At 33.4% G+C, this 25,929-nt stretch overlaps 1 protein-coding gene across 4 annotated transcripts in view; it reads left to right on the top strand.

The window, feature by feature from the left end:
- RTN4 (reticulon 4) overlaps positions 1–25,929 on the top strand; it is a 66,523-nt gene that overhangs the window by 29,177 nt on the left and 11,417 nt on the right. For 3 of the 4 annotated variants that reach the window (XM_039887158.1, XM_039887160.1, XM_039887159.1), the window contains one exon: positions 22,298–22,505. In XM_039887158.1, the coding sequence (XP_039743092.1) occupies positions 22,298–22,505 (208 nt within the window). Of the gene's footprint in view, positions 1–3,160; positions 3,499–22,297; positions 22,506–25,929 lie in introns of those variants that run through there. The other variant, XM_039887161.1, reaches the window with a different exon arrangement.

The raw sequence follows: 25,929 nt of genomic DNA on the forward strand, positions 1-25,929 counted from the left end.
GGCATTATATTACAACATATGGTATTAAACATAGCTATTTAATACCTTTCAGTAATGAGATGTATGTTTAGTGTCATACTTTTGTATAGCTCAGAATAATTAGAATATGAAGTTAGTTTAAAACTACTGTGTAGCTATAATTGTTTCTTTCTTTCTTTTTTTTTTCCTATCCCGTTTTCTATTGCCGGAAAGTAGAAATAATTATTTTAGCTATCAAGAATTATATACAATCCCCAACTTAGTAACACTTTCAATCCAAATAACTCCCTCTTTCCCACCTTCTTGCCTTTTATCTCTAAATATTGTAAAGAAAACAAAGCAAACAAAAACTTGAGTTTCTCTGGGGTTTAGAAGTAGAGGAAGGAAAGAAATGGAAAAGGAATATCTGGGGAGAGCTGGCCAGGGCAGTCTTAGAGCTTACATATTGCTGCTTATTCCAAAATATAGTCAGTCCTCTACTGTCTGAAATCCTGCCACTTGAATACAAACTACACACACACACACACACACACACACACACACACACTCACTCACTCACTCACTCACTCACTCATGAGAGGGTTATAGAGAAAGGAGCTTTTATTCATTAGTGGAATTGATTTAATCATAAGCTTTTTCTAATGAGGTAAGTATACCAAGAAAGTAAGAGTTTTGATTTGAGACATGAGAAGAGAAACAGTGTAGGGAATTTTAGAGCATGGTTGGTACCCTTTGGAAGGGAGTTAGGGATGTACTTGGGGAGGTTTCCATCATTGGTTTTTGTCATGCTTTGGAGAGGTATTTGGGATGTGGACATTGAAGAGTGGGAACTTTGAACAGTTGATTTCAAAAGTTCTGTGTAAGGTTGATACTCAGTTCAGGAAAGGAGTATTTTCTCCCTGCCCCCTTCCCCACAATATGCATAGGACTTAGAATGTAGACAGCACTTTTATTTGCTTCCACTATAAATAATCTTCCGTGGTCCCCTCCTTTGGAAAGAAGCCTTTCCTTTTAAGGGGAGATTCGTTCCTGTCCGAAATAATCAAAGTGCTGTTTTGCAAGTTGGGGATTTATCTGTTCTATTTAAAAACTGTCACAGAAAGAATTTTTCATTTTTTTAAACGAAATGTTAAATAGCTGAAGGAAACAAATTATTTTAACAGTTTCTTTTCCTGCGAAGTTGGGATTTAATGTGGAATACGACCTATATATTATCCATACAAATTTTTTTCTCAGCTGGAGACTAACAACTATATATCAAAGCACAAATATTTCTGGAGAGGGGCACCTATATTTAGAAAGGTATTGGGTTATTGCCTAGAATTGAATGGCTTAGGTATATTTTAAGGGCATTGTTCCCTTGTGGTTTAACTTATGTTTAGCATAATAATAGTAAGTAGCTAGCACTTGCATAGGGCCTACTTTTGCCAGGCATGTCCCTAAAGCCTTTTTTGTATACACTAACTCATTTGGTCCTCACAATAAGCATACCCCATATGGCTTTATATTTTTAATAAATTTGTCTCGTCGAGATTTTCAGATTTAAACACTCTTTTGCTTGGCTTACCAAACTTAAAACAACTCTAGTTTTAAAACTTTACTAAGAAAGAAATGGGGAAAATTCATTTGACTTATATGAATTAGTTTCCCTGTAAGCTTTAATAGTCTAAATTGCAAAGGTCATAAAAATTAAAGATTAGATATCACTATGTAAGGTCGAATATTTAATCTGTTAGTGGAGCTATTAAGTATATTCGATGTTTAGATGAATGGGTATTCTTACACTTTCTTGCTCTGACTGTTTTTAAAAATTGTCCAACCAAATTAAGTACAAGAAGATGTGAATAGTATAAACGGTAAATACCCATTTCTCAAGAAATCAAATTTTTAATTTTTTTTTCCTCTCCTGTTAGTAAAGTAATCTCTGGCTTGAAAACAGTGTTTGGGTGCTATTTTTGAATGCTTTATTCTAATGTTGAAGTATTTATTGGCCTTTAGTTTTAAGGGGTTTATTAGGATTCATTATTAGAAAATGCTGTTTTGGAAATATTTTGTAATTATTGAATAGTTTAGGATTTCAGACTTGCGTGGAGAGGTCAGACATTTTTAGCCATGATATGACTTGGTAACAGGGTTCTCAAATATCATATTGTGCAAGGGTCTGGTGAATAAAGTTTAAAGTTAAATATTAACTTGAGCTGAGAATACTAGACTCTCTCTTAAAATTTGCTCTATTTATGTTTGGAGGTAGAGAGGTAAATAGAGAACTGAGGCATTGATATTCAGGCCACTTCTGATATTAATGATTTTGTAGGATTTTGTAGTCCACGGTTTTACAGCAGAAAATATACCTATTTCAGTGTAGCTGTATAGTCTTAAGAAGTATGTACTCTTGTACATAGGCTACATAACTTAACATACTTCATCATATCACGCATTTAAAAATATTTTAGCTTATTATGTGTTGCCTTTTTTGTTTAGTCAAAGGGTAGTATCAGTTAAACCAGTTGTGGGTCATTAGTAAATACATAATCTGTACTGGAATTAATGCCAGTTTTATAAAGTTGAACAAAAATTTCAGAAATTCTGTACATGCATTTGTTTTTGTATTTATCAGTTAGATTTTAGTTTGGTCTTAAATCATTTATCTGAGGCAAATGATATAATTAGCATATGAATATTTCTCCTCAAGCCTAAAGTCTATTAATAGTACCTGCAGTGGTATCTAACAGATATTTATTGAAAGACTGAGTTGGAACAGGTAATGATTGAGAATAAGTGTATTTATAAGTCTCTGGGTTTCCATAATTAAAATAGCATATATTCAGTAAATATTAATAATTTCACTTTGTGATGCTCTACTTAGACCCTCATAAGGGTGCAAAGTGCTGAATGCTTTTAAGTCTTAATAAGTAGGAAGAGACTCAGCATTTCCCAGGCTTGAAATTTAAGCTGTTACCCTTCTTTGGTTCAGTCCATTTTTATCTTATCAGGTAACCACTGATTTTAGAGTTCTAAATAAAACTGAAAACCAGCAGCATAAGTCACCCATCTGTCAAAAAAAAAAAAAAATTAAACCCAAACCTGCACGTGGCTTTAAGTATACTTCAGTATATTCAGTGGTTAACTCTGCCAAAAGAACAACCCTCTTTTCTTTCTTTTGGTAGCCCGCCCCTCCCCCTGCAAAAGTACCTCCGTTTGGTATGAGCAACATACAAAAGACTGGAACAATATAAACAGATAGAAGGAAGGCAGGAGTGCCTGAGTATTAGTAGCCTAGTTACAGATTGTACTGCGTCAGACTGCTCCACACCCAGAAGACGTCAGGTGACTTCAGTCCTGCTGCAGTTGTGCAGCAGAGGAGACTGCAGACTTTGGTTGAGGAAACGGATATTTCATGTCTCAAGGAGTAGATTTTTGCAGTTACAGCTTTTGTGTTGGTATGCATAATTGATATTTGCATCTGGAGGGCAGATCGTGACGAGATGGACGGTCAGAAGAAAAATTGGAAGGACAAGGGTATATCTGCTTTTTAACCTATTCATTTTTTTATGTGATCAGTAATATATTTCTATGAATAAGCTTTGCAATTTAGATATATTTTGGATTGAAAATGAAACCTCTGAAAGGTTTAAGAGTAAAGGATTAAAACAGCTCTTTCAAATGTGTTTTTACATTTGGTTATGTATGAGAAAATGTCATGCTGTTCTCTTCCACTGTTCTGTTTAATCTTTGCAATCCTATTGTTGGTTAGGTTATGTTCTTTAATCTTGCACATTGTTAACAGTATAGCTTTAACATATTTCATTTGTTGGCCACTTTGGTTTGATAAATCTATATAGCTATCTTTGTATTCAATAATGACGTATTTTCTGTGACTAAGTATATTTTTAAAAAGCTGACTTGGTGTAGTTGAAATTCTATCCAAAGGTTCGTAGGTAGCAAATTACCGTGTTTGCAGTAAGCCTGTTTTCTTCTTTGGAAATCTTACTGATCCTTTAAAGTTATTACCAATCTGCTTTTAATTAGATTACGTTTTTTATATCTTGAAATGGTTAAAATGTATACTGAGTAGTTAGTTGGTAATGCATGTCTATATTTAAGTCACTAACCTTTGTCCTTGTAATAACCAATCACTGATCTTGATCCCCTTTCCTCCCCCTCGAAAGCCCAGATCCTTTCAAGTCTCAGTGGATCATTGTGTAAGAATTTAAGCCCTTACGTGGTAAAATGTTGACTGTAATGAATATTTTAAAAGTATTATATAGATGGTTAAATGTGCCATTTAAAAAACACAGAAGGTGGTAGGCTGTATATCTGACCACTTATAATAAGTTCTTAAAAATTCTTAGAGCTATTCTTAAGTAATCCACGTAGAAATTCTATACAGTTTTTTTTCCTCTGGCCGTATTCAAGTTTTATAATTAAAAAAATGTATTTTCTTCTACAGCAGAATTGGTAGCAGGATTGGTAATGTTTCTAAAAGCAATATGTGGAGTTAATTACAGTTACCTTCACAACATCCTTTAAAAAATTTGTTCAATAAAGAAATTGGAGAAAAATGAGTTTAAAATTGAGAGACATTGGAAAGATTTTATAGTTACAACTTAAAGAATAGAAAACAATACAGTTTTGGCTTTTTGCCTTTATGGTTTCTTTACATGTGAATTTAATAAAGAAGGATTTTTATTCATCCCTCTGACTATTAGCATTACAAAGTGAAAAGTGAATTGACACACTAGTTTTTGATAAGTAAAAATGATAGTAGTGATAACAATACAATAAATACAAGTTTTAAAAATAGGTGAAAAGTCACATCAGGGCCTACTCTGCAACTATTCAAGCCCTGTATTAATAATTTGAATCTTAGTTTAATAACATCATTCTTTATTTGCTGAATTAATTTAGGGATATTTTGAGACAGGAGATGTTAAGATCCAATATAATATAGTCCATATTACACTAGAGATGTTTTATTTATAGGCACTAAATATAAAATCAGATTTACTCGATGTTTCTGGGGAGCCTCACTTTGTATGTGAGTATAGTGGCCAAATATTTTTTAGTGCTTGCCTTTGGCTTTTTTCTTGGTAGGACTGACTTTACCTATTTTTCTGATTCATTGGTGAAGTTACATATGAACATTTTCCTTATCAGCTAATTTTAATATTGTAGATTATAGGTTATGGTTTAAATGGAAATCAATGAGAAGCTGAAGCTGACATGGAGTGAATGTTTCCTCATTTCACGAAAAGTGTATGACTGGAGGAAAGAATCTAATCTAGGTTCTAGGTATATTTTAAGTATTTTTAGGCTGATAATTTTTCTACTGCCCTCACCCCCTTAAGAGCCATTCATGATTGAAGCATATCCAGTCATCTAATGGTGAAGAAGTATAATGATACAACAGAAGTTAGAGATACTCTGATTTCAATATTTTAAAAAGTTTGGAGGTTTTTGTTTTGGGTTTTTTGCTGATTAATATTTAAGACATTTTCTCTTTCAGGCTAAGACCAATATTAATAATTTGTATTATTTTACATATTTTTCATTTTGGATTTTCTTTAGTCCATAGCAAGATTCTTATAACAAATGAAATTACATAGTACTTGATTATTGGGGTTACATGGAAAGCATTAAGACAGTGAAAAGATTTTGAAGAGCTTAAAATAAGAAAGAAGGAGTAGGTGTGGGTGGGGTGAAAGAATGATGGGGACCCCTAAACAAGGTATAACCGAGGCACTGAATTGAGCTTTCTGGATAGAACCGAATATTTATAGGACCGTAGTTTAAAGATAAGGTATGGTCAAAAAATAAAGAAGATATACAAGATCTAGGTCAGGTTTCCTTAGAGTTCCCTGAAGATGAGAATTACCTAGTGCTTCTTAAATATCCAGATTCCTGTGATCCTACTCAGACCTATGAAATCGGAATTTACAGAGGAGAGGCCTGGCACTCTGTATATTAAGCATGCTGGTATAATTCATGTTATAATGAGGTAAATTTAGGAAATATTGACATATGTTTTTAAGTTTCTGTTCTGGTATGTTTTGATTTTGGCCAGACATTTACCTTTTCTGGTCTTCAGTTTCCTCATTTGCATGATTTCTGGGGTTCCAGTTTTTACGTTATCTGGTTTTATAAAGATACTGTAGGCCAGATTGCAGAAGATAGTTTTGGATTTTATCATAAAGGAAATAAAGAGCCTGTGGAAGTTTTAAAGTAGAAAGTTACAAAATGGTAGCAGGTGTGAAAACTGTTTTGGGGGTGCTATATAAAATAAATTGGAGACAGAACTGTTAAGATGACTTTATGTGCCCAGGTTTAAAGCAAATAGTGTTTGAAATAGGAATGAAAAGGAAGTGACAGATTTGAGAAAGTCAAGGAAGGAATACTTGACATTTGACATAGATATATGGGACTAGGTTGAAGGAGGGACTTAAAGGACAACATGAAATGTCAGTCAGAGTGAAACTTTGGCAATGTTATTGCTTTAGTATTAAAGACAGCTAAAGTAAGTAGAAATGATGCCAAGTCAGTTTTAGAAACTTCAAATTTGAAGTGATGACAGAACATCTCTGAAGCTCAGAATAATAACAGGTTTAGTGATAAAAAATTGACAATTGAATGCCAAGTGAGACAGATGAATACTGTGAGGATTCAGTAAGTAGTCTCACCTCTGGAGAATATAAGACCCCCAGTGGATGACTGAAACCAAGGATAGTACCAAACCCTATATAATACTGTTTATTCTATACATACCAATGATAAAGTTTAATTTTTAAACTATGTACAGTAAGAGATTAACAATAATAGCTAATAATAAAATAGAACAATTATAACAGTATACAGTAATAAAAATATGTGAATCTGTGGTCACTCATTTAGGGGATCCCTTGCTAACGTCTTCCTATAGGTTTAATGCTTTTTGTCACAACTCGTTGCTGTTGGAACATGTTTTCTGTTCAAGTCTTCCATCCACAAATTTAATGCCTTTTCCATCTTAACTAAGCACTTTTTCCACACTGGTTGTAACTTTTGCAGTTTGGGGTGTGACAGCAAAACAAGCACAAATTTCTTTTCCCTTCACAATTTCATGGGTAGAAGATTTGGTCTTGCCATAGATCTTAGCAGTCTCAGTATACGATTTTTTTCTTATTAAGTCAAGAACTTTTACCTGTTCACTTGAAGGATGCACTTTACAGCTTCTCTTCTCTTTGGCACTTCCAAATTGCCAGCATCTCTACTATTGTGCTTTGGGGCCATTATTAATTGAAATAAGGTTACTTGAACACAAGCACAGAGATCCCACTATTGATCTGATAAGCGAGATGAGTACTAAGTGACTAATGGGCAGGTAGTTAATATAGCGTGGATACACTGGACAAAGGGGTGATTCACGTCCTGGGCAGGATGGAGCAGGATGACACGAGATTTTATCATGCTAGTCAGAATGGCGTGCAGTTTAAAACTTAAACTGTTTATCTTTGGAATTTTTCATTTAATATTTTCAGACTGAAACCGGGGACTACTGTATTTGCATAGAGAGAATGGAAGATTAAGGAAGGAAAGCCTAAAACCTACATTGTGGGGATGTGCATCATCAGGAAAGATCAGGAAGTTACAATCAGAGCAGTAATGAAGCGGGAAAGTATAGTTTCACTGATATTAAGAGGGAGATTTTCAAAAAAGGAATGAGTGGTTAAATACTACAGAGAAGCTGTTTAATATGAAGACTGAGAAATGATTGTGGACCCTGTTGAATTTTAGGAATATGTGCGGCACTGTCCATTATTACTAGTGCTTTTTGGATTTGGCGGTTTACATGCTATAGTTGTATAGTTGACCTCTGAGAGAAGTTTTTGTAGGATGGGGACAGAAACGTTTCTAGTATTTGACTATACCCTAAGACATACTGACTTTGGACATTTTCTGGAACATTCTCCCTTGCAGAGGTTCTTGTAGGGCTTCCTGATCTTTACTTTTGATAAGCCACTTATCATTTCTTCAAAAGCTTAAGGTTACTGAGTATGTGGGTGTAGGTATATATGCACCCACTGACATTCAGGTAGAGAGGAGCAAGGGCCTTGCTGATTAAAATAAATGCCTTTCTTAACCCCTGGGAAGGCCAAAAAAATGTGTCAGAAGGGGACTTTTGCATTAACTAATGAAGAGACCTATTGATTGGAGGAAGACCCTGCTTTCCATTCTAAAGCCAATCTTTAGGCATTCATCACGTCATTTAGAGTGGTTTGGGTTCATATTTTTAACAGTGTGTATGTGTTGGGGTTTAATATGTTTATTTTTTCTGTAATTATTTTTCTCCCACTAAATGGGGAAATAGCTTTCAGATTGTTTTAATGGCTATAGTATTTCAAGTATGTATTATTAATTCCATATAATTAAATATTCAGGTTATTCCTAAAGTTTTTACAAGTATAAACAATGCTGAAATAAATATAATTGAATATAAACCTTTGTTTTTTTCCATGATTATTTTCAAATTGCTAGTTAATATAGTATGTAGGCATTTGGTTCACATTGCAAAACTGCCCTCCAGAAAGATTGTACCATTGATTTTGAGCAATCTATGAGAGTGTCTGTCCTGAAACCTTGGCCAAGATTAAATATTACATATGCATTTTTGATGGTTTTAACTATTCCTGAGATAGCTGTTGTAGTTTTAAATAAATTACTTGATGAGAACCAGGTTTACATTTAAAAAGAATAAATTTGCAAATGTTTCTCCAGTATATGGTTTAATGTCCTGGATGGTTAAGTACTGGGAGCAACAGTGGAAATATCCACTCAGTTTTCTTTATTTACCCAAGTTGGGTATTCCTGATTGCTTACCAGCAGTCCTTACTGATTTTTCCACTAAATCCTATGTGTCATAACCAAATAACATTAATCTTCTAAAGGGGTGGCTCTAATCATAGCACTTAGTTTTTTCTTTATTTTTCACGTCAAGTTTATACTGTCTGTCCTGGACTTTTAAAAGGCATTCCATGGTCTAGTCCCAACCTTTATATTCCCATCTCCCTTACTTTGTTTCCAGCTACATCAAAGGACTTACTCCCTTAAACTTGCCTGTTTTTTTTGCATTTGCTTATGTTTTTCTCCCTGTCTGGAATGCCCCATTGCCCCATTTCATTTTGCCCAGGATATACTTACAAAAGCCCAGTCCTCTCTGAGGTGTTCACTCATCGTTTGGGTGGAGATAATCCAGTGTTCTCATCTCTTGGTTTGCATTTTGTGCCTTCTGTTATCATCATGTATGTGTATATATTGGCTCATTTTCCAGTCTATAAATTCCTTGAAGGCAGAAAGCAGTGGTGGCTTCACATCACTGGGTCTCCTTGTTGACCCTGCACAGCTTCTCCATGAAGTAAAAGGCTGAGAGCTCTGATGTTCAGCCAGGTTTACTCCGGGCCTGAAACCCTATACATACATTCTTGGAATTTTTTTAAAATGTTTTTTTCAAGTGGGAAGAATAAGAAAAGGGATTCCCTATCTTACCCCTTCTTAAAGGTACAATTAAGTAACTTAAGCAACTTTTATAAATCCAGGATTTTTAGATTATACCTGTGGATGAGTCATTTTATTAGTCATTTTTTCCAGCTTTCTCCTTCTACAGGTAAAGAAACTAAGAAAACTAAAGAGATTATTCATAACCACATGGCTGGTAGCATAGGGCCTTTGTTTTTATTTTACATTTGTATTTGTACTTGAACAAAGATTGAAAAATATAAAAGCTAAAATGACCCATATTTTGATATTTTGTTCATTTAGAGTCTATTTTTGGTATCTTGTTGAACATGTTATATGTATTTCTTTTTGTATGGTCCTCACTCTGCAACAAAAGAGGCTGTAGTCAGCTATCAAAGAAGGTAGTATTGTCAAAAGGTTAAACCTAGGGGGAACTCTGTGGACCAAGAGTATAATTTTTCTTCATCCTTAGGGATTGGATTACATGCTTCAACATAAGAAAAATGTTTAAGCAGTGAGTAGAATTCTTATTCTGGACTGTAGGTATCCCTTAGGTTACCTTTTATTTATTCAGTTGATCCCATCTCTTGCTAAAATTCAGGCTAAAAGATGTTATTTAATTTAACCAGTGCTTCTCTTTGCATCTTTGGAGCAGTATTCTGAGACCAGATTTTCTGTTTTATCATGGACAATGCTGATTTACGTTATTGGGTGTGTGCTTCTGTGTGTGGGGTGTGGGTGTATGTATAAAATGTATAAATATTTAAATTTGGCTTTCAAATTTTTAATCCAGTCACTTCTTAGACATTTATGTAAGGTATCGATAAACACTAAAATGCTATTGTCTCTTCACATTTAAGGACCTCACAGCAACTCAAAGATTAAAAAATTATCAAATATTAATATTCCTGCAAGTCTATTATTAAGAGTTGGGCATTGAGATAGGCTTAGAAATTTCTACTCATAGATTTGCTAAAATTATGGTTTTTCATAAGAATGTGAGGAATTATAGTTGTTCTTTGTTGTACACATATTTGTGTACTTTTTCCACCTAAGTACTCTAATTTAAAATAGATAATTCTGGTCAGTGATATGAATACTTTGTCTTGTTTATACTGTTAGCCATTCAGTGAGCATTATATTGAGTATATATAATAGGTGTACAAGGTTATGGAAGTGTAAATATAACTAGTCTACCTACTAATGAAGTTCATTCTCTTTTTTTTTTCATACTGGTAATTTGCTTCGTTTCCCCCCCATTCAAGTTTGGTAAGCTTTTCAAATTTCTAGAGTTAGAGAACAATGTTTTTTATTTAGTTTTTATATGCAGAAAATAGGATTTTAAGCAGCGATTTCCTACTTTTAAGATTTGGTGCCTATTTCTTATAATGCTTGAATGCTAATAAGAAGTAAAATTTAAACCATAATAAATAACACATTGAACCAATGTGTATGCTAATTTTAAGCTTCCATTATGTATGTCTTGATCAAATTACATGCTTACCAAAATTTATTAGACTTTATAAGGACTTTAATATAGACTTTATAGGAAGAATCCTTATTGTGTGATATCCTTTACAACTGAAGATTGTTAAAGTTTGTGAAGGTAGATAGAATCATTGGCTTAGAACATGTAACATGCTTAGAAGATACTTATTTAGCTTTGCCTTAGAGAAAATGGAATGAGCTACATACATTAATTTTCCTGCGAAGGGAAAATTATGGTTTGAAATTGGAAGTGGGAAGTTGGAATTATTTTCTCCTGTATTTTTTGTCCTCTAATAAAGCCGGAAATAGAATTAGTGAGATTAAAGGAAGTAATGAAAACTCCATGAACTTATTTAGTAAATGGGTGAGTTTAATTAATTTGTAAATGAGGCATGTACGGTGATTATTGAACCTCACTATTCTCTTAGAGAAATTTGGATTATCCTTAGGCGGCAACAAATAACCATAGGTAGTTTTTACCTTTCTGCAATATATTGAAACATTTCTACCTGAAGATACTTAATATAGTAAAAAAGACCACTTAAAGTGAACTCAAATTTCATAACAAATAATGGAAGGAAAAAGATTTGATAAAACTATCTTGAAGCATTAAACGAACAGTTATGAAAATAAGTTTTATTAGTTTATTAATTAAACTTGGTTTGTAATCACAGCTGTGTGTACATTCTTAGAACGAACAGAGGAAGAATCAAGTTTGGGGGCTTTTGGAGTACGTAATTATTACCACAAAATTATTTGATAGCACAAAATGGCATCTTTTACTTCACAGTTGAATTTCAGTGGATCATATATACTGTCCCTTTACAAAAAAAATTTTCAAGCTTGTTACTGTCTTTCTTAGTGGCTTCTCTTAAACTTTTGGGGTCAGATACTATGTTTTAAGTGCCTGTTGGATCTTTTTTAGGAGTAACTCTAACATCACTTACAACATTAAACTTACAAAGCCCTGAATTATTAGGAAGATTTGCAGTTTTTCATTGTGGTTGATTTTTGTTTTATCCGGGTATATCTATATATCTGTATCTATAACTATATCGAGTTACAGTTTTATTTTCAAAGTGAAGGACAATATAGATAGCTTCTAGGAAACACAATTTGCAATTTAAACAGAACATGATTTACTCCTATCATTGAATCTATCACTGGAATTTATTGGTCTATGTATATAATTCTGCTTGTGGTTAGTAAATTGCTTCTCAGTTATTTAAATTAAGGGCGAAATACTATTTGGCATCCTCAAGCTGGTTAAGAAGCAAACTTGAGTGTCTATATATTCCTTTAAATGCAAAACATGGTATAAAGGAAAGAGTGAGACCGTCATGGTCAGACCTGAATTTCAGTCTGTAACCCTGCACTGTTTAATACTTCTAAGCCTCAACTGTCCTATGCATAAAATGTAAATAATAATTACTTTTTAGAGTTATAGTAATTAGTAATAATGTATGCTCAGCATAGGAGACTACAAAATTATTATAGAAAAAGCAAGTTAGAATTCATGCTAGTTTTATGTAAAATGTATTTTCCTTAGATGTGTGATGATAGAAATTGACCAATGCACGGTAACGTCAGAAGTAAGGAAAGATTTAGGGATGAAAGAGACAAGGACTGAAATTACGTGTGTATCTTTCAAAAAAAAAACTCTAGTTACCACTGGTTTGCCAGGTATATGTTTGAGATACTTTGTGGTGTTATTAGTATTCATCAACCTGAAACTTGCTGATTGAAACCAAGTTAGCAGTGCTTCAGACAAGTTGAATTCACCTTTAAAAAAAAAAATCAGAATGTAGTTGAGCATTGTGTTTAATATTTGATTGCCTTGTTTGACTTTATCTTTTGAGATATTACCTTTATTTAGTGTTTAGTTCACCAATCATTTCCATATGTAAAATCTCTTTTCAGCTTCAACCTCCTTGTTAGGTGGGTATCATTTTCCTAATTTTACACATGGGGAAACTAAGTTAAGTGATCTAGGCCGGGTCATATGGATGATAAATAAAAGGAAGAAATAGGACTCAAGCTCTTCTTAACTGTCTTTGCAGAAAGAGTTAAGCTCCCACTCTTCACAGATCTTTTTCTGGTCCTTTATCTGTCATTTATTAGCCAAGTGAATACTGTGTGGAAGTAAAAGCTTACTATGGGATGCTAAATGATCAACTCTGAATTGTAGTCACTTTTCTTGACAGTTGGGAAGAATTTGATTTAAGGATTGTAATTCCTAATAAATACATAATTATTTATTAATATAAAGATTATAGTTGTGAAAAATAGCAACTAAAGTTTAATATTCTAGTACATATATATTTGTTTATCAGTTTCCTATTTGATTGCCTTACTTATTGTTCACTTGACTTTATTAGAACCATATTTGCTTTTGCTTAAGAAGTAGGTATTTTTGTGCCAGCCATTCCTTTTCTTCCCAGTATTTTTTAGGACCAGCTAGTTCAACATGTCCTCACACCCTCCTCCCCCAGACAAGAGCTTTTTAAATTGAAACCTGACTTCAGGCTATTCAAGGAGAGCTTCAGTAAGAATTTAAGGCAAAATGTAATTGGATGACTTCTGTATGTAAAGCATGTGTGCTAGCACTATTTTTAGCTATGACAGATGACAGTTTATGATTGCCAGATGCAGGCAGCTTTTCTTACTCTTCATTGGACCAACTATTTTTTACGCTTTTATTTTGAAAACAAAAATGGGCGGTCACTTTTTTCTAAATAACAAAAATTTGTTCAATTGGTCAGCATTATTTTAATAATCCATGATCATTTCCCACAGTTATAAGAGGAAAGGCACTGTTAAATTAATCTCACATCTTTAAAAGGATAGTTCATAAGCCATCTTATGTGAGTAAAGTTGAGGGCACAGTAGGTTATCGTGCCTGATTAACAGCTTATGCTGCAATGTAGGTGGAGACTTGAACCATGGCAGGTTAAGCTTTCCTTTGCAAAGCTTTTGTCTTAATTTTTGTTTCTCAAGAATAAAGAGGCCATTAAACTCTTCACTCATAAACAGAACTAATAAAGTGATTACAGAGAAATCCAAAATTAGCATTTTAGTGACCCAACAGTTCTCATTTAAAGATGTCCTTTATTTTTATTTGAAAATATTATAGTTTTTAATTAAAATATTACTATTTCTAAGAATAACCTGGCCTCTATTCAGATAGTAAATATATTATTTACTCAGATAATGTGAAAATAAAGATGAAAGGCACTCTTCAGTTTTTCAGGGTTTAGTAAGGAGAGACAAGCCTATAAAACAATGTTTGCTGTTATAAAAATCTTTTTATAATATTTTTAAAATAAAAATCTTTTTAAAATATTTATAAAATCTTTTTATAATATTTTCTCCCATTTTGTGGGTTGTCTTGTTATAAAAATCTGAAAGCATTACTATTGTTATTTAATAAGTGTAGATATCTGAAAATAATTAAGTGAAACAAATGTTAAATCCAAAGCATAGAAGCATTTTTGAATAAATTAGAATTACTGCATGCCTTAAGCTGGCATAAAGTGTATTTCATTCTAATCAGTAATATTTTTTGAAAGTTTAGCTGGTTCAGGCTTGTGCTCAGCTCTGGGGATGTGGCAGATAATAAGACACCTTCTCTTAAGGAGCTTACTAACTTAGCAGAGAAACATTGTTAAAACAAGTAAATTTTTTGGTTTTTAATTTTTTTGTTGTGTATATAATTCATCGATGTTTAGTGTATTGACAGAATTGTGCAACCATCACTATTCTCTCATTCTAGAACATTTTCATTAACCCTACCAAAAAAAAAAAACCAAACCATTTCCATTAGCAGCCACTCCCCATTTTTGCTCCTCCTAGCCACTGGCAACCACTAATCTACTTTCTGTCTCTATAGTATTGCTTATTTAGACATTTCATATAAACAGAATCACGCAACGACATGATCTTTGGTATCTGGCTTCTTTCAGTTAGCATATTTTCAAGGTTCATCCATGTTGTAGCATGTATCAGGATTTCATTCCCTTTTCTGAACCGTTAATATTCTATTCTGTGGATATATCATATTTTGTTTATCTATTTATCAATCGATGGACATTTGTGGGTTATTTTTTTTTTGTTTTTTTTTGGTTATTAATAATGTTACTATAAACATTTGTGTACAAGTCTTTGTGTGGATATATGTTTCCTAGTCTTTGGTATAGAAATTCCTATTGTTGGATTATATTGTAACTCCATGTTTAATTTTTTGAGCAGTTGCCAAACTGTTTCACAGTTGCTAAACTGTTTCACAGTTGCTGAATTTTATATGCCCATCAGCAATGAAGAGGGTTCCAGTTTTCCTCACTTCTTGCCAACATTTGTTATTATCTATCTTTTTTAAGCCATGGTGAGGCTAAAGTGGTATCCAATTGTGGTTTTGGTTTGCATTTCTCTAATGAATGATGATGTTTGATGCCTTTCCATTGTTTATTGCTCATTTGAATATATTCTTTGGAGAAATTTCTATTCAAATCCTTTGCCTATTTTAAATTGGTATATTTGTTTATTGTTGAATTGTAAGAGATTTCTTTTTATATAGTCTGGATACAAGTCCTATTTGATGTTTGATTTGTAAATATTTTCTCCCATTTTGTGGGTTGTCTTTTTATAATGTCCATTGAAGCACAAAAGTTTTTAATTTTAACGAGGTCAAATTTATTTTTTTCTTTTACTCCTTGTGCTTTTAGTATCCTATCTAAGAAACCATCGCTTAATCCAAAGTCATGAAGATTTGTACCTTTTTTTTTTTCTTCTAAGAGTTTTATAGTTTAAGCTCTTTAGGTCTTTGCTCCATTTGAGTTAATTTTTGTATATGGTGTATGGTAAAGGGTCAATCTTTATTCTTTTGCAGTTGGCTATCCAATTGTCCTAGCACCATTTGTTGAAAAAGTGATTTTTTCCCCCCCATCGAATTGTCTCAGCACCCTTGTTAAAATCAGTTGACTATACATGTAAGAGTTTCCTTGGGACTTAATTTATTTCACTGATTTATCTGTCCATCCTTGCACAACTACTACACTGTCTTGATTATTGTAACCTTGTAGGAAGTTTTGAAAAAGAGAAGTGTGAGTTCTTCCACTTTGTTCTTTTTACGGTTGTTTTGGCTCTTCTGGATCCCTTGCATTTCCGTGTGAATTCTACAATTGACTTGTCAATTTCTGCTAAAAGTCAGGTAGGATTTGGGTAGAGATTAGTGTAGATCAATTTGAGGAATATTACCATCTTAATAATGCCTTCTAACCCATTAACATGGGATATCTATTCACTTATTTACATCTTTAATTTCTTTCAACAATATTTTGTAGTTTTCAGTTTCTAAGGCTTGCACTTTTTAAAAACTTTGTTCCTTAGTATTCTTTTTGATACTATTGTAAATGAAATTATTTTCTTAATCCATTTTCAGATTGTTCATTGCTCATATATAGAACTATAATTGACTTTGTATGTTAATCTTATATCCTTCATCCTTTCTGAACTCATTTATTAGCTCCTTAGGATTTTCTATATACAAGATCATGTTATTTGCAAGTAGAAATAGTTTAATTTCTTCCTTTATAATGCAGACATGTTTTATTACTTTTCCCTGACAAATTGCCGTCCCTCATACTCTCAGGACAGTGTTGACTAAAAGTGGAAAGAGTATGTATCTTCCTTGTTTCTGGTCTTAGGGGAAAGCTTTTTATCTTTCACCATTGAGTATGATATTAGCTGTTGGTTTTTTGTGGATATCCTTAACAGCTTGAGGACATTCCGTCTATTCCTATTTTGTTAGGTGGTTTTTATAATGAAAGGGTGTTGGATTTTGTTGATGCTTTTTCTGTGTTGTGATGATCATGTGGTTTTGTCCTAATTTAGTTCTTTTAATATGTTGTTATATTGAATGGTTTTCTGTGTTGAACTAATTCTATATTCCCAGGATAAATGCCCTTTAGCCATAATATATAATCCTTTTTACGTGTTACTAGATTCAGTTTGCTGATATTTTGTAGAAGATTATTTCTATATTCATTTCTATATTCAAGGGCTATTGGTGTGTAGTTTTCTTGTGATGTCTTCGCCCGATATCAGGGTTGAACAAACATCTAAATTAACTAATGGATATCAATCTCTTGATGAATATTAGAAGCAGTAGTATTTGACTGTATTTCTCAGAAAGGGTTTTAATAAAACTTCATGACTCCCCAATCTCTCATTGAGAATCAACGATCTGGGATAAACTTAATCTTCCAAAATTTTTTCATTAAAACCAATTTAAGGAACCTGTGAGAGACTAGAAATATTGGCAAATGTCAGTTAAGGCAGTAACCCTGTTTGTTAGAAACTAGTATTTTTTCATCCTTGCAGCTTTGCTAGCAATCTCTTAAATTCCTTTGCAAAAAAAAAAAAAAAAGATTGAAATCCTATTTGCACAGTGATTTGGGTAACTGTAGATTGCCTCTCAGACCTTCCTATTCTAAGTTATATGAATATTGTCTGATGTATAACTATCAGTACCTAGTTGTCTTGTTTCTCTCAGCTGCTCTTCCCTTTTTTCCTCCTCAGTGCTCTAAGATCTGTGACTCTACCAGGGCACCCCTGGGGCTTGTTTCAACAGGGCTCTCATGGTATTTGCTTTGAGTACTGTCATATAGCTATTTACATATTTTCACACAATATGCCTGGGCTTGCATATGTGTTTTTCAGTGCTCTTCCGTTTATTGAAAAAACTTTTCCTAGGAACCATATGATAGGTGGAAAGGAAGTAGTAGGTTAGGGTTTGCAGTACTTTTCATGCGATTAAATTTATTTAGGTTTTAATCACTAAGTAATGCTGGACCACATACATGACTATTCTTTTATCACCAACTTTGAGGAAATTGATTTAACCCAAAGCACCAGAATTATTAACTTAGTTATATACTGTTAAAATTTTAAGTTTCAGTTGGATTTAAATATTTATTAAGCTAGTACTGTATTCTCTGTCCACGGGGAAAGCCTACTGGGAAAACTGCACTCATGTTATAAGACTGTTTAGTGGTATCAAACAAGAATAGAAAGGGGTGAATTTTTTCTAAGTACTACAATAGTAATTCATATTTGCTATTAGAGGAGAACAATTTTAGGTGGTATAGAACAGAATAAAGAAGCAAGTTAAACTCATCTATAACCCTGCTATCCAGAGATAAAAACTGTTTCCTAGATATCTTTTCAGACTTCGTAGTTATACATGTATAATTTTTTAAGTGGGATTATTGTTTCGCAACATTATGTTTTTACTTATTATGGACATGTTTCTGTGGTTATATAGGGCTACATCACTATCTTTAAAGACTACGTAATAGTCTTTTACATAGATCTATCCTAATTTAACTTAATTATAGTTTTCTACTGTGGAAAAATACCTGTCCTTTTTGGATTTAACTGTAGGTAAAGTATTCACATTAAAATTTATATGTCCTTTATTAATTAAAATGTCAAGTTAATTTTACTTAGATTTTCTTCTTGGCCTTTGTGATTCATCTCATATGTAGTAATTACCTGTCTATACTCTGCCTATTCATTATGCGTACAGCTATGTAACATTTTGAAGAACTTGAATATGCTGACCCTTCAATTTGGCATCATACATAGAGAGTATGAGTTTTATCAATAGGAAGCCTTGTTGAAATCCATATTCTATTTCTCAATTAAGTGATCTGGGTCCAGTCATATAACAGGTAGGTCTCACTTTTTTGTCTGAAAGCGTGCCCCACAGGGTTTTTATAATTGAAAGAGATAATGTATAGTTTACAAACAGTGTTTGGCATAATGTAAGTGAATATTGACTCAGGAAATAAAAGGAGTTGTGGAAAATGTGAACCAGCAACCTAGAAAACATTTCTAAAATGTCTGTCAGGCTTAAAAATTGTGTAGCTTTTTCAGTCTTTTTTTAATAGCTTCTTTTAGATTGTTATTATAATGATATAGTTTGTAATAGGTTGTAAAACTATAGGAATATGAATTTATTTTCCTAAAATTTTAATGTTTGACACTTAAAGTGTTTCTAAAAAGTTCACTTCAAAAGATTTAATAAAAATATTTAAGCCCCTTTCTCCCTAAAAATATAAATCTAAAAAGGAAGGAGATATTTTTATTATAATTATATTTATTAAAATTATATTTGGCACAGGTAATACAGCAGTAAAATCTCATTGATTTGGACCCGCTGATTGAGAATTTAAATGCAGAACTGATGTGTATCTTTGTACTGTGAATCACATTAGTTTCTGAAGGGAAGAGAAATCATTTATCTAATGCCCTATTTACTGATGATAAAAGTGAGGTCCAGAGAAGTTGGAGTCTCATCTAAAGCTATGCAGTTGCAGAGTCAATGCTGAGACGTGAGTCCTCTTGAATTCCAATCACTGGTATTTCCTTCCACTGTATCCATCTATGTAGAAATCATGGACTAAATCTTATCTACTCCCGTTGGAATAGTAACTCTGTAATATTAGGTAATCTGATTAGACATTAATTTATGTTGTGAGTATCTCTCGTTTAAAGTAATTTATTTCATAATCAGGTTTCACTGAGTATTTTTTAATGATGATAAGGAATAGTGAGGATATCTGCTTTTTTTTTTTTTTTTTTTTTTAAACTTAACACCAATAGTAGTGATTTGGAAGGAGAAATGTTTTGGAGCACTTTGAAAACCAGACATTTTTATAAAGGAACTTTGGTCATATAAAAGTAGTTTTGAGGTGTACATTACTTGCTGATTCTTCTAGGTTCTCAACTTTTATTTGCCCTGTAATAATGAAAACTTGGATAAGTTTAAAAATCCTTTTCCATGTAGTTTATAAAGTAACATGTTTATAATATAACACAGCAATATGATTTATTAACTTACAAGTTAGTCATAAAGTTGAAATTCTTTTTTCTTTTTCTTTATATATTTATTATTTAAAAGCCTGAATAAGGTGATAGTGATTGTGGTGGTCTTCATCATCATCATAACAAATAACCCTGACATTTATTAAGAATTTATTACATGTTATATACTCTATTATCTTAATAAAAAATGTTATTATTTCACTTAAAACTCACATCTCAGTTAGATCATTCCTATTTGTATACTCATTTTATAGATGAAGAAACCGAAGTGTAGAGGCATTTAGTGACTTGCCCGAGATCACATAGCTAGTAAGTTATAGAGCCAGTGTTTGAACATAGGTGATCCAGCTTCAGAACCTAAGTGCTTTGTTTGTCTTATATAAGCCATTGCTGTGGGGCATGGGGAGCCACCCAGGAAAGAATTATGTTACCAAGGGCTATCTTTATCATTGCCTCTCCTACTTTCTCACTGTTTAAACCCTGTTTTAAAAAACAACGTTAATTATTAGAACCATTGCTAGCAGAGACTTAAAATTAGGCCTCTGTCATTAGGTTTTCTAGATCCTACCCATTCTTCAGGACAGCTCAATTTCTTTCACAAAGTCTTTCGAAATATCTTCAGTTTTTTTCCTTTTCTGAATTCTCACAACAGTGCAATATTTATTTTATAATTTTATTGACATTGCTTTTATGTGTCTTATCCTCCTAGAATTGTGTTTTAGAGTTGGACAAGGCCTTAAAAGTCTATGAACCCAATCTGAGGTTTTCTAATTCTTTCTACTAGGTTGAGTTTCTTGAACGGTATCAATTCAGTGTTTGCTGAATGTCAGAAAAGGATTAGCATCGCTGTTATCTCTTTATTCAACATGACAGTATTCATGATGCCATTTTAACAGCATAGATACGCTGTTTCAACTTCTGGTCAGTTTGCAGTTGTGCAAGTATGTTGGTACAATAGTAGAAGCTCGTCAAATGGAACAAAATGGATATAGATGATTTGGTCAGGGTTGGAACGAACTTGGGATAGAGAAAACTTGAGTAAATAGTTGAAATCAGAGTTTTAAAACAAAGCTTTAAATCATAGAATGCTAAATCAAATCATATATAAGAGAATGGAATAAATGTTCCCTAAACACAGTAAATGTTGCTGAGCCCCTGCTATGTGCAGGACATTGTGATAGGCATTTAAAATATCTCCGTCAGTACTCACATGATATGTACCAGGAATTCAGGACCTCATAATAATACCTACATTTTACAGTTCACATACGTAATTTTCCACACAGAAGTACCCATAATGGTAAAGGAAAGTCAGATACCTTATAGGACCTGGGGATCAAATCTAAAGCAACCCCTAGAAATGTGATTTTTTTTTTTGTCACCCCCTTTAATATTAAATATTGACAGGCATTTGAAATTGTACTCAAGAATATATTCATATTTATTTGACAGGTATTTGAAATTGTACTCAAGAATATATTCATATTTATTTTACTATAAGAAGGACGTTCCCCTTCTCCCCCAGTTGTTCACAAGAGAGAGATGAACTATGTTTTGCTTGTGAATTCAAGAGCCCTTTGGCACACTGCAGAATTCTCCCTCATACATAACCTGATCTTGAAACCATAGGCCTAAGGTTATTTGATCCCCACAGCGGCCCTGTGACCATAGGCCAAGAGCAGATTTGCTAAGTTAGGCTTTGTTTGACTCCTTACTATTAATAAACATTATATAACAGTGTAACACATTTAATCTTTTTTTCTTTGATAGCAGAATTTTTATGTTATTTATCTACTCTTAGAGGGAAGTAGCCTTTCAGGTAATCTAAAGGCTGTTTTTATCTATCTTCTGCTTTTAAGAAATTTTTGTTTTAAGGACGGCCAGGTTAGGTTGCAACTTAATCTTAAAAGTTTCTCAAAGAAAGCTCTCTTAAAAGCACAGTCTTAAAACTCATTTGTGTAGTTTTTAGTTTTAATTTCTCAACATTTTTTGAATTGATTTTTCTGTAGCAAAATATATTTTTGTGTACTGCAGTATCTCATTTTAGTTGAGTATGTGTTGTTTTTTTTCTATTTGAATATATATCATGCATTGTATGAAGATGCAAACCACAAGATGATTTTTAAGAAAACCTGTTTTGGATTAGAAGTTTACTATGCTGGACTTGAGAGATTTAATAATCTTACAGCCAGAATGATTTGGACATGTATGAAATAGATTTGCATGAAAAGCATTTTATAGTAAATAGAGATAGATGCAGTTATTATACTGATACACAGCATAGTGTGGGTTTAAAATGTAGCTTATAGAGTTAATCTTTCTTTAACATTTTAGGTTTTGGCTTTACTTTATCTAGACACCTTTTTATTTTTGTGGGTGAAGCAAATATAAATGTGCCAATCCAAATGAATAAAATAGTGTTCTAATTTCAGACTTCTTGTATTTTAATTTTTAGTGGTCGACCTCCTCTACTGGAGAGACATTAAGAAGACTGGAGTGGTGTTTGGTGCCAGCTTATTCCTGCTGCTTTCATTGACAGTATTCAGCATTGTGAGTGTAACGGCCTACATCGCCTTGGCCCTGCTCTCTGTGACTATCAGCTTTAGGATATATAAGGGTGTGATCCAAGCTATCCAGAAATCAGATGAAGGCCACCCATTCAGGTGAGATGTCTGGAAAACAAGGCACACTTTGGCAACACTGTAGAGTTACAGGCATGCATTTTTTACTGCTTAAAGATCATTGCAAATTTTTGCTAAATAGCTATACCAAAAGCACCTGCGTTTCACATTTCCTAAAGATCATTTAATAGGCTCATGATGGAAATGACTGGGTTTATATATCATTAGCTTAACTCTACTACTTGTTAATAATATTTATTAGAAGTAGATATTGGTTATCTGATTTTCCTTTAATGGAAACTGTATCTTTGATTTAACATGGTTAGGATTAGAGAGAGTTATCTTTTCTTTATTGCTTAGATTTTATGCTGTCTGATATTAGAAATAACTTTCTTTCCAACAGTTTGTTTTTCTGTCACGCTTTCTCGTCGTGCCTGTGTCGTGTCTTACCATTCCTTTTCTATCGAGTTTCTTCTCATTCCCTAGGCGTTACTTTCATATTACCCTTTGGAGAGCTCCTTTATTTCAGCATCTCTGTGTCTCTAAACAATGAACTTCTGCCCTTATTTTCACACATGCCCACTACCACGGTGTCTAATTGCTAATGGGATGGACATTCCCTGTCTTGGGTCTTCTGCCCTCGCTTCATGCTCAGCATGTTTCCCCCCCCTTTAAAAATTGAAATATAATCACATATAAAATAGTTTTTAGTACATTCACAGAATTGTGATCAGCTATCAGCATCTAATTCTAGACATTTTTGTCACACCAAAAGACACCTCGTACCCATTAGCAGTCACTCCCCACCCAGCCCCTGACAACCACGAACTTGTCATGTTTTAAAGGAACCCCTTTTCTCAAACTTATCAGTTTCTATCAGTAGTACCACTGTTTTCCAAATTTCAGGCTCCCAGTTTTGATGTTAGCTTTGTTTTTTCCCATCTCAATTTAGAAAATAACTAAACTTTTTTGTTTTCCGAGCTTCTTCAGTCTAGACCAGGAGTCCATAAACTACACCTGTGGGCCAGATCCATTCTGCTGCCAGCTTTTATAAATAAAGTTTTATTGGAACACAGACATAACTCAGTCATTTACCTGCTTTCACAGTGTAATAGCAGAATTAAATAGTTGTCAAAGAGACCGTACAGAATTCAAAGCCTGAAGAACTTATTACCTGGCCCTTTTAAGAAGAAGTTTGCCTGCCTTTGGCTGGACTTTGTTACCAAATTGGCTTTGTGTTACCTCAGATTACTTTAACTCTTACAGATGTTGTCAGATGAATTTTTCTTAGATAGCACCTTTATCATATTTTTAGGGATAGGGGCTTTCTGTTCATTATGGGATGAAATCCAGATATCTCTGTCTTGTCTCTCATTTACCCTTCTAGGGTTTTATGCCCATTTCATGCTTCCCTTTTAGCTCCCCAGATACCCTAATCTATATGTTTTATTTGGTTCTGTGTTTGTTTTCAAGACCTAGCTCTTTGAAGGAGTATCACTAACTCTGGCTCAGAATGATCAGAGAATTCATTTCCTGTTGCACTAAGTATAACTTTGAAATGTTCTCTAAGTGTTTTGTATACGGGCGTCATTTTTTTCAGATAGGCTGTGTAAACATTTAAAATATTTTGGCAAGGCAGGTATCTATTTGGGCATGAATGAGTATGTAACTACCTGGAACATTATCCAGTTGATATTAATGGGTAAATATAAATTGATTTTCAAACTTTATGGGAAGGGACCTACTAAATTATTTTGCTTATTGTAAAGACTGGTGATTTGTTTCTCTCTAGCATTCTCTTCATATTGATGAAGTAATTATGTTACACAAGCTTGGGGAAGAGGTTAACATTTATGAAATGGCTATTATGTGTCTGGCCTCTTATGTACAGGCTTAATTTTCAGACAGCTCTGAGATAGTTGGTGTTGCTCTGTTTTACAGAGGGGGAAAGAAACTTGCAATTCAGTAACTTGGAATTTCAGCTTCAAAATGGCAGAGCCATATCATGCCACAAACCATGGATATGATTTTTTAATTGGTTATTTTGAAATACTTAAAAACATTATCAAGCCAAAACTTCTAAATTATAATATAAATTTTATACATTGTTGGATTTTAAAGAAGGCTTTTTGGAAAAACTAGTGATTTTTATATTCTTTATTTCTTTAGAAACACTTTATTCTTAGCTTAACGGCTAAGTCATTATAAGTCATAGTCATTATTAAGTCAGTTCAGCCAACATGCCGGTTTAAGCCTTTTGGACAGATTTTCCAAGTTCTGCAGTCCCACTAGTGAAAATGATATTATCATATAGCTCATATGTAATACCTGTGGTCATTAGAAAAGAGCGATGACAGCGCTGGCAGTGCATTAATATCACAAAGATGCCAGTTGACTGAATGTAAAAACCCACAGGACGTCACTGATAGAGAGCATTCCTTTGTGCCCGCTGGCCAGGCATCTTGTCTTCAGCAAGAATAAAAGCAGAATACCAACCAAAGTTTTATCAGCTGCTTTTCTATATTTCTCAATACTGCATAAATAAGTTAGTGCTGATTTAAGGGGCGATGTAAATCTTTGACCATTTTTAACTTGGTAATAACTTAGTATTTGTTGGTTAATAATGATGATCTGTGTGCTAGACCATCGTACTAGTAAAAATATATTCTTGGTCCTTAGCTCTTAATACTTTAGTAGGAAAAATGTACAAGTATACACATGTCCAAATTTCAGGGCTAGATATGGAAAATACTCTCAGAATAATATGTAAGAAAGCATTGTTAGAGTTACATAGCAGGGTTTGGGAAAGGGCGAAAAGAGGCTCATGTATGGGTGGCATTTGAGATGGGGCTGCTTGACTGGGTATGCTATCACTAGAGGTGAGAGGAGAGCATTGTGGATTGGAAAACTATGATCAACAAAGTCATTAAGTTTAAAAAGTGTTTGATGAATGGCTTATTTTTGGCTGCAGCGGAGTAATGGGAAATAAGATTGGAAAGATTTAAGAGGACTCTGGTTGAAAAGTTGGGACCATAGAATCACAGAATGTTTGAGGCCGATGGGATTTAGAAAGACCTATTTCTCTAATTTTATAGAGTTGGAACTCTTTATATGAGAAGTTAAATGTCTTTTGCAAGGTTACATAGCTAAGTAATAGCAGGTCTCCTCTAACTCCCACCTGAGTTCAACCTAAATAGCACTGTCTAGGATAGCTGGAATAAAACTAATCTGCCATTGGCTGAAGGAGATAGATTAGGATGCACACAGATTAGAGACTTATTTGGAGACTGATAAGACTATTCCAGTTTGTAAATAATGAGCACTGAAACCAGAATGATAGCATAGTGAATATAGAAACAGACATATTTGAGGCATACTGCAGAGGTAAAACATGGAGAAAAGGGGTTATCAAAGAGGACTGCTCTTTCTAGTGTAAGTAAGCAATGTCCGCCGACATGGGGTGGTG

This window comes from Pteropus medius, unplaced genomic scaffold (genome assembly GCF_902729225.1).
Source record: "Pteropus medius unplaced genomic scaffold, Ma_sr-lr_union100, whole genome shotgun sequence".
Classification (NCBI taxonomy): domain Eukaryota; kingdom Metazoa; phylum Chordata; class Mammalia; order Chiroptera; family Pteropodidae; genus Pteropus; species Pteropus medius.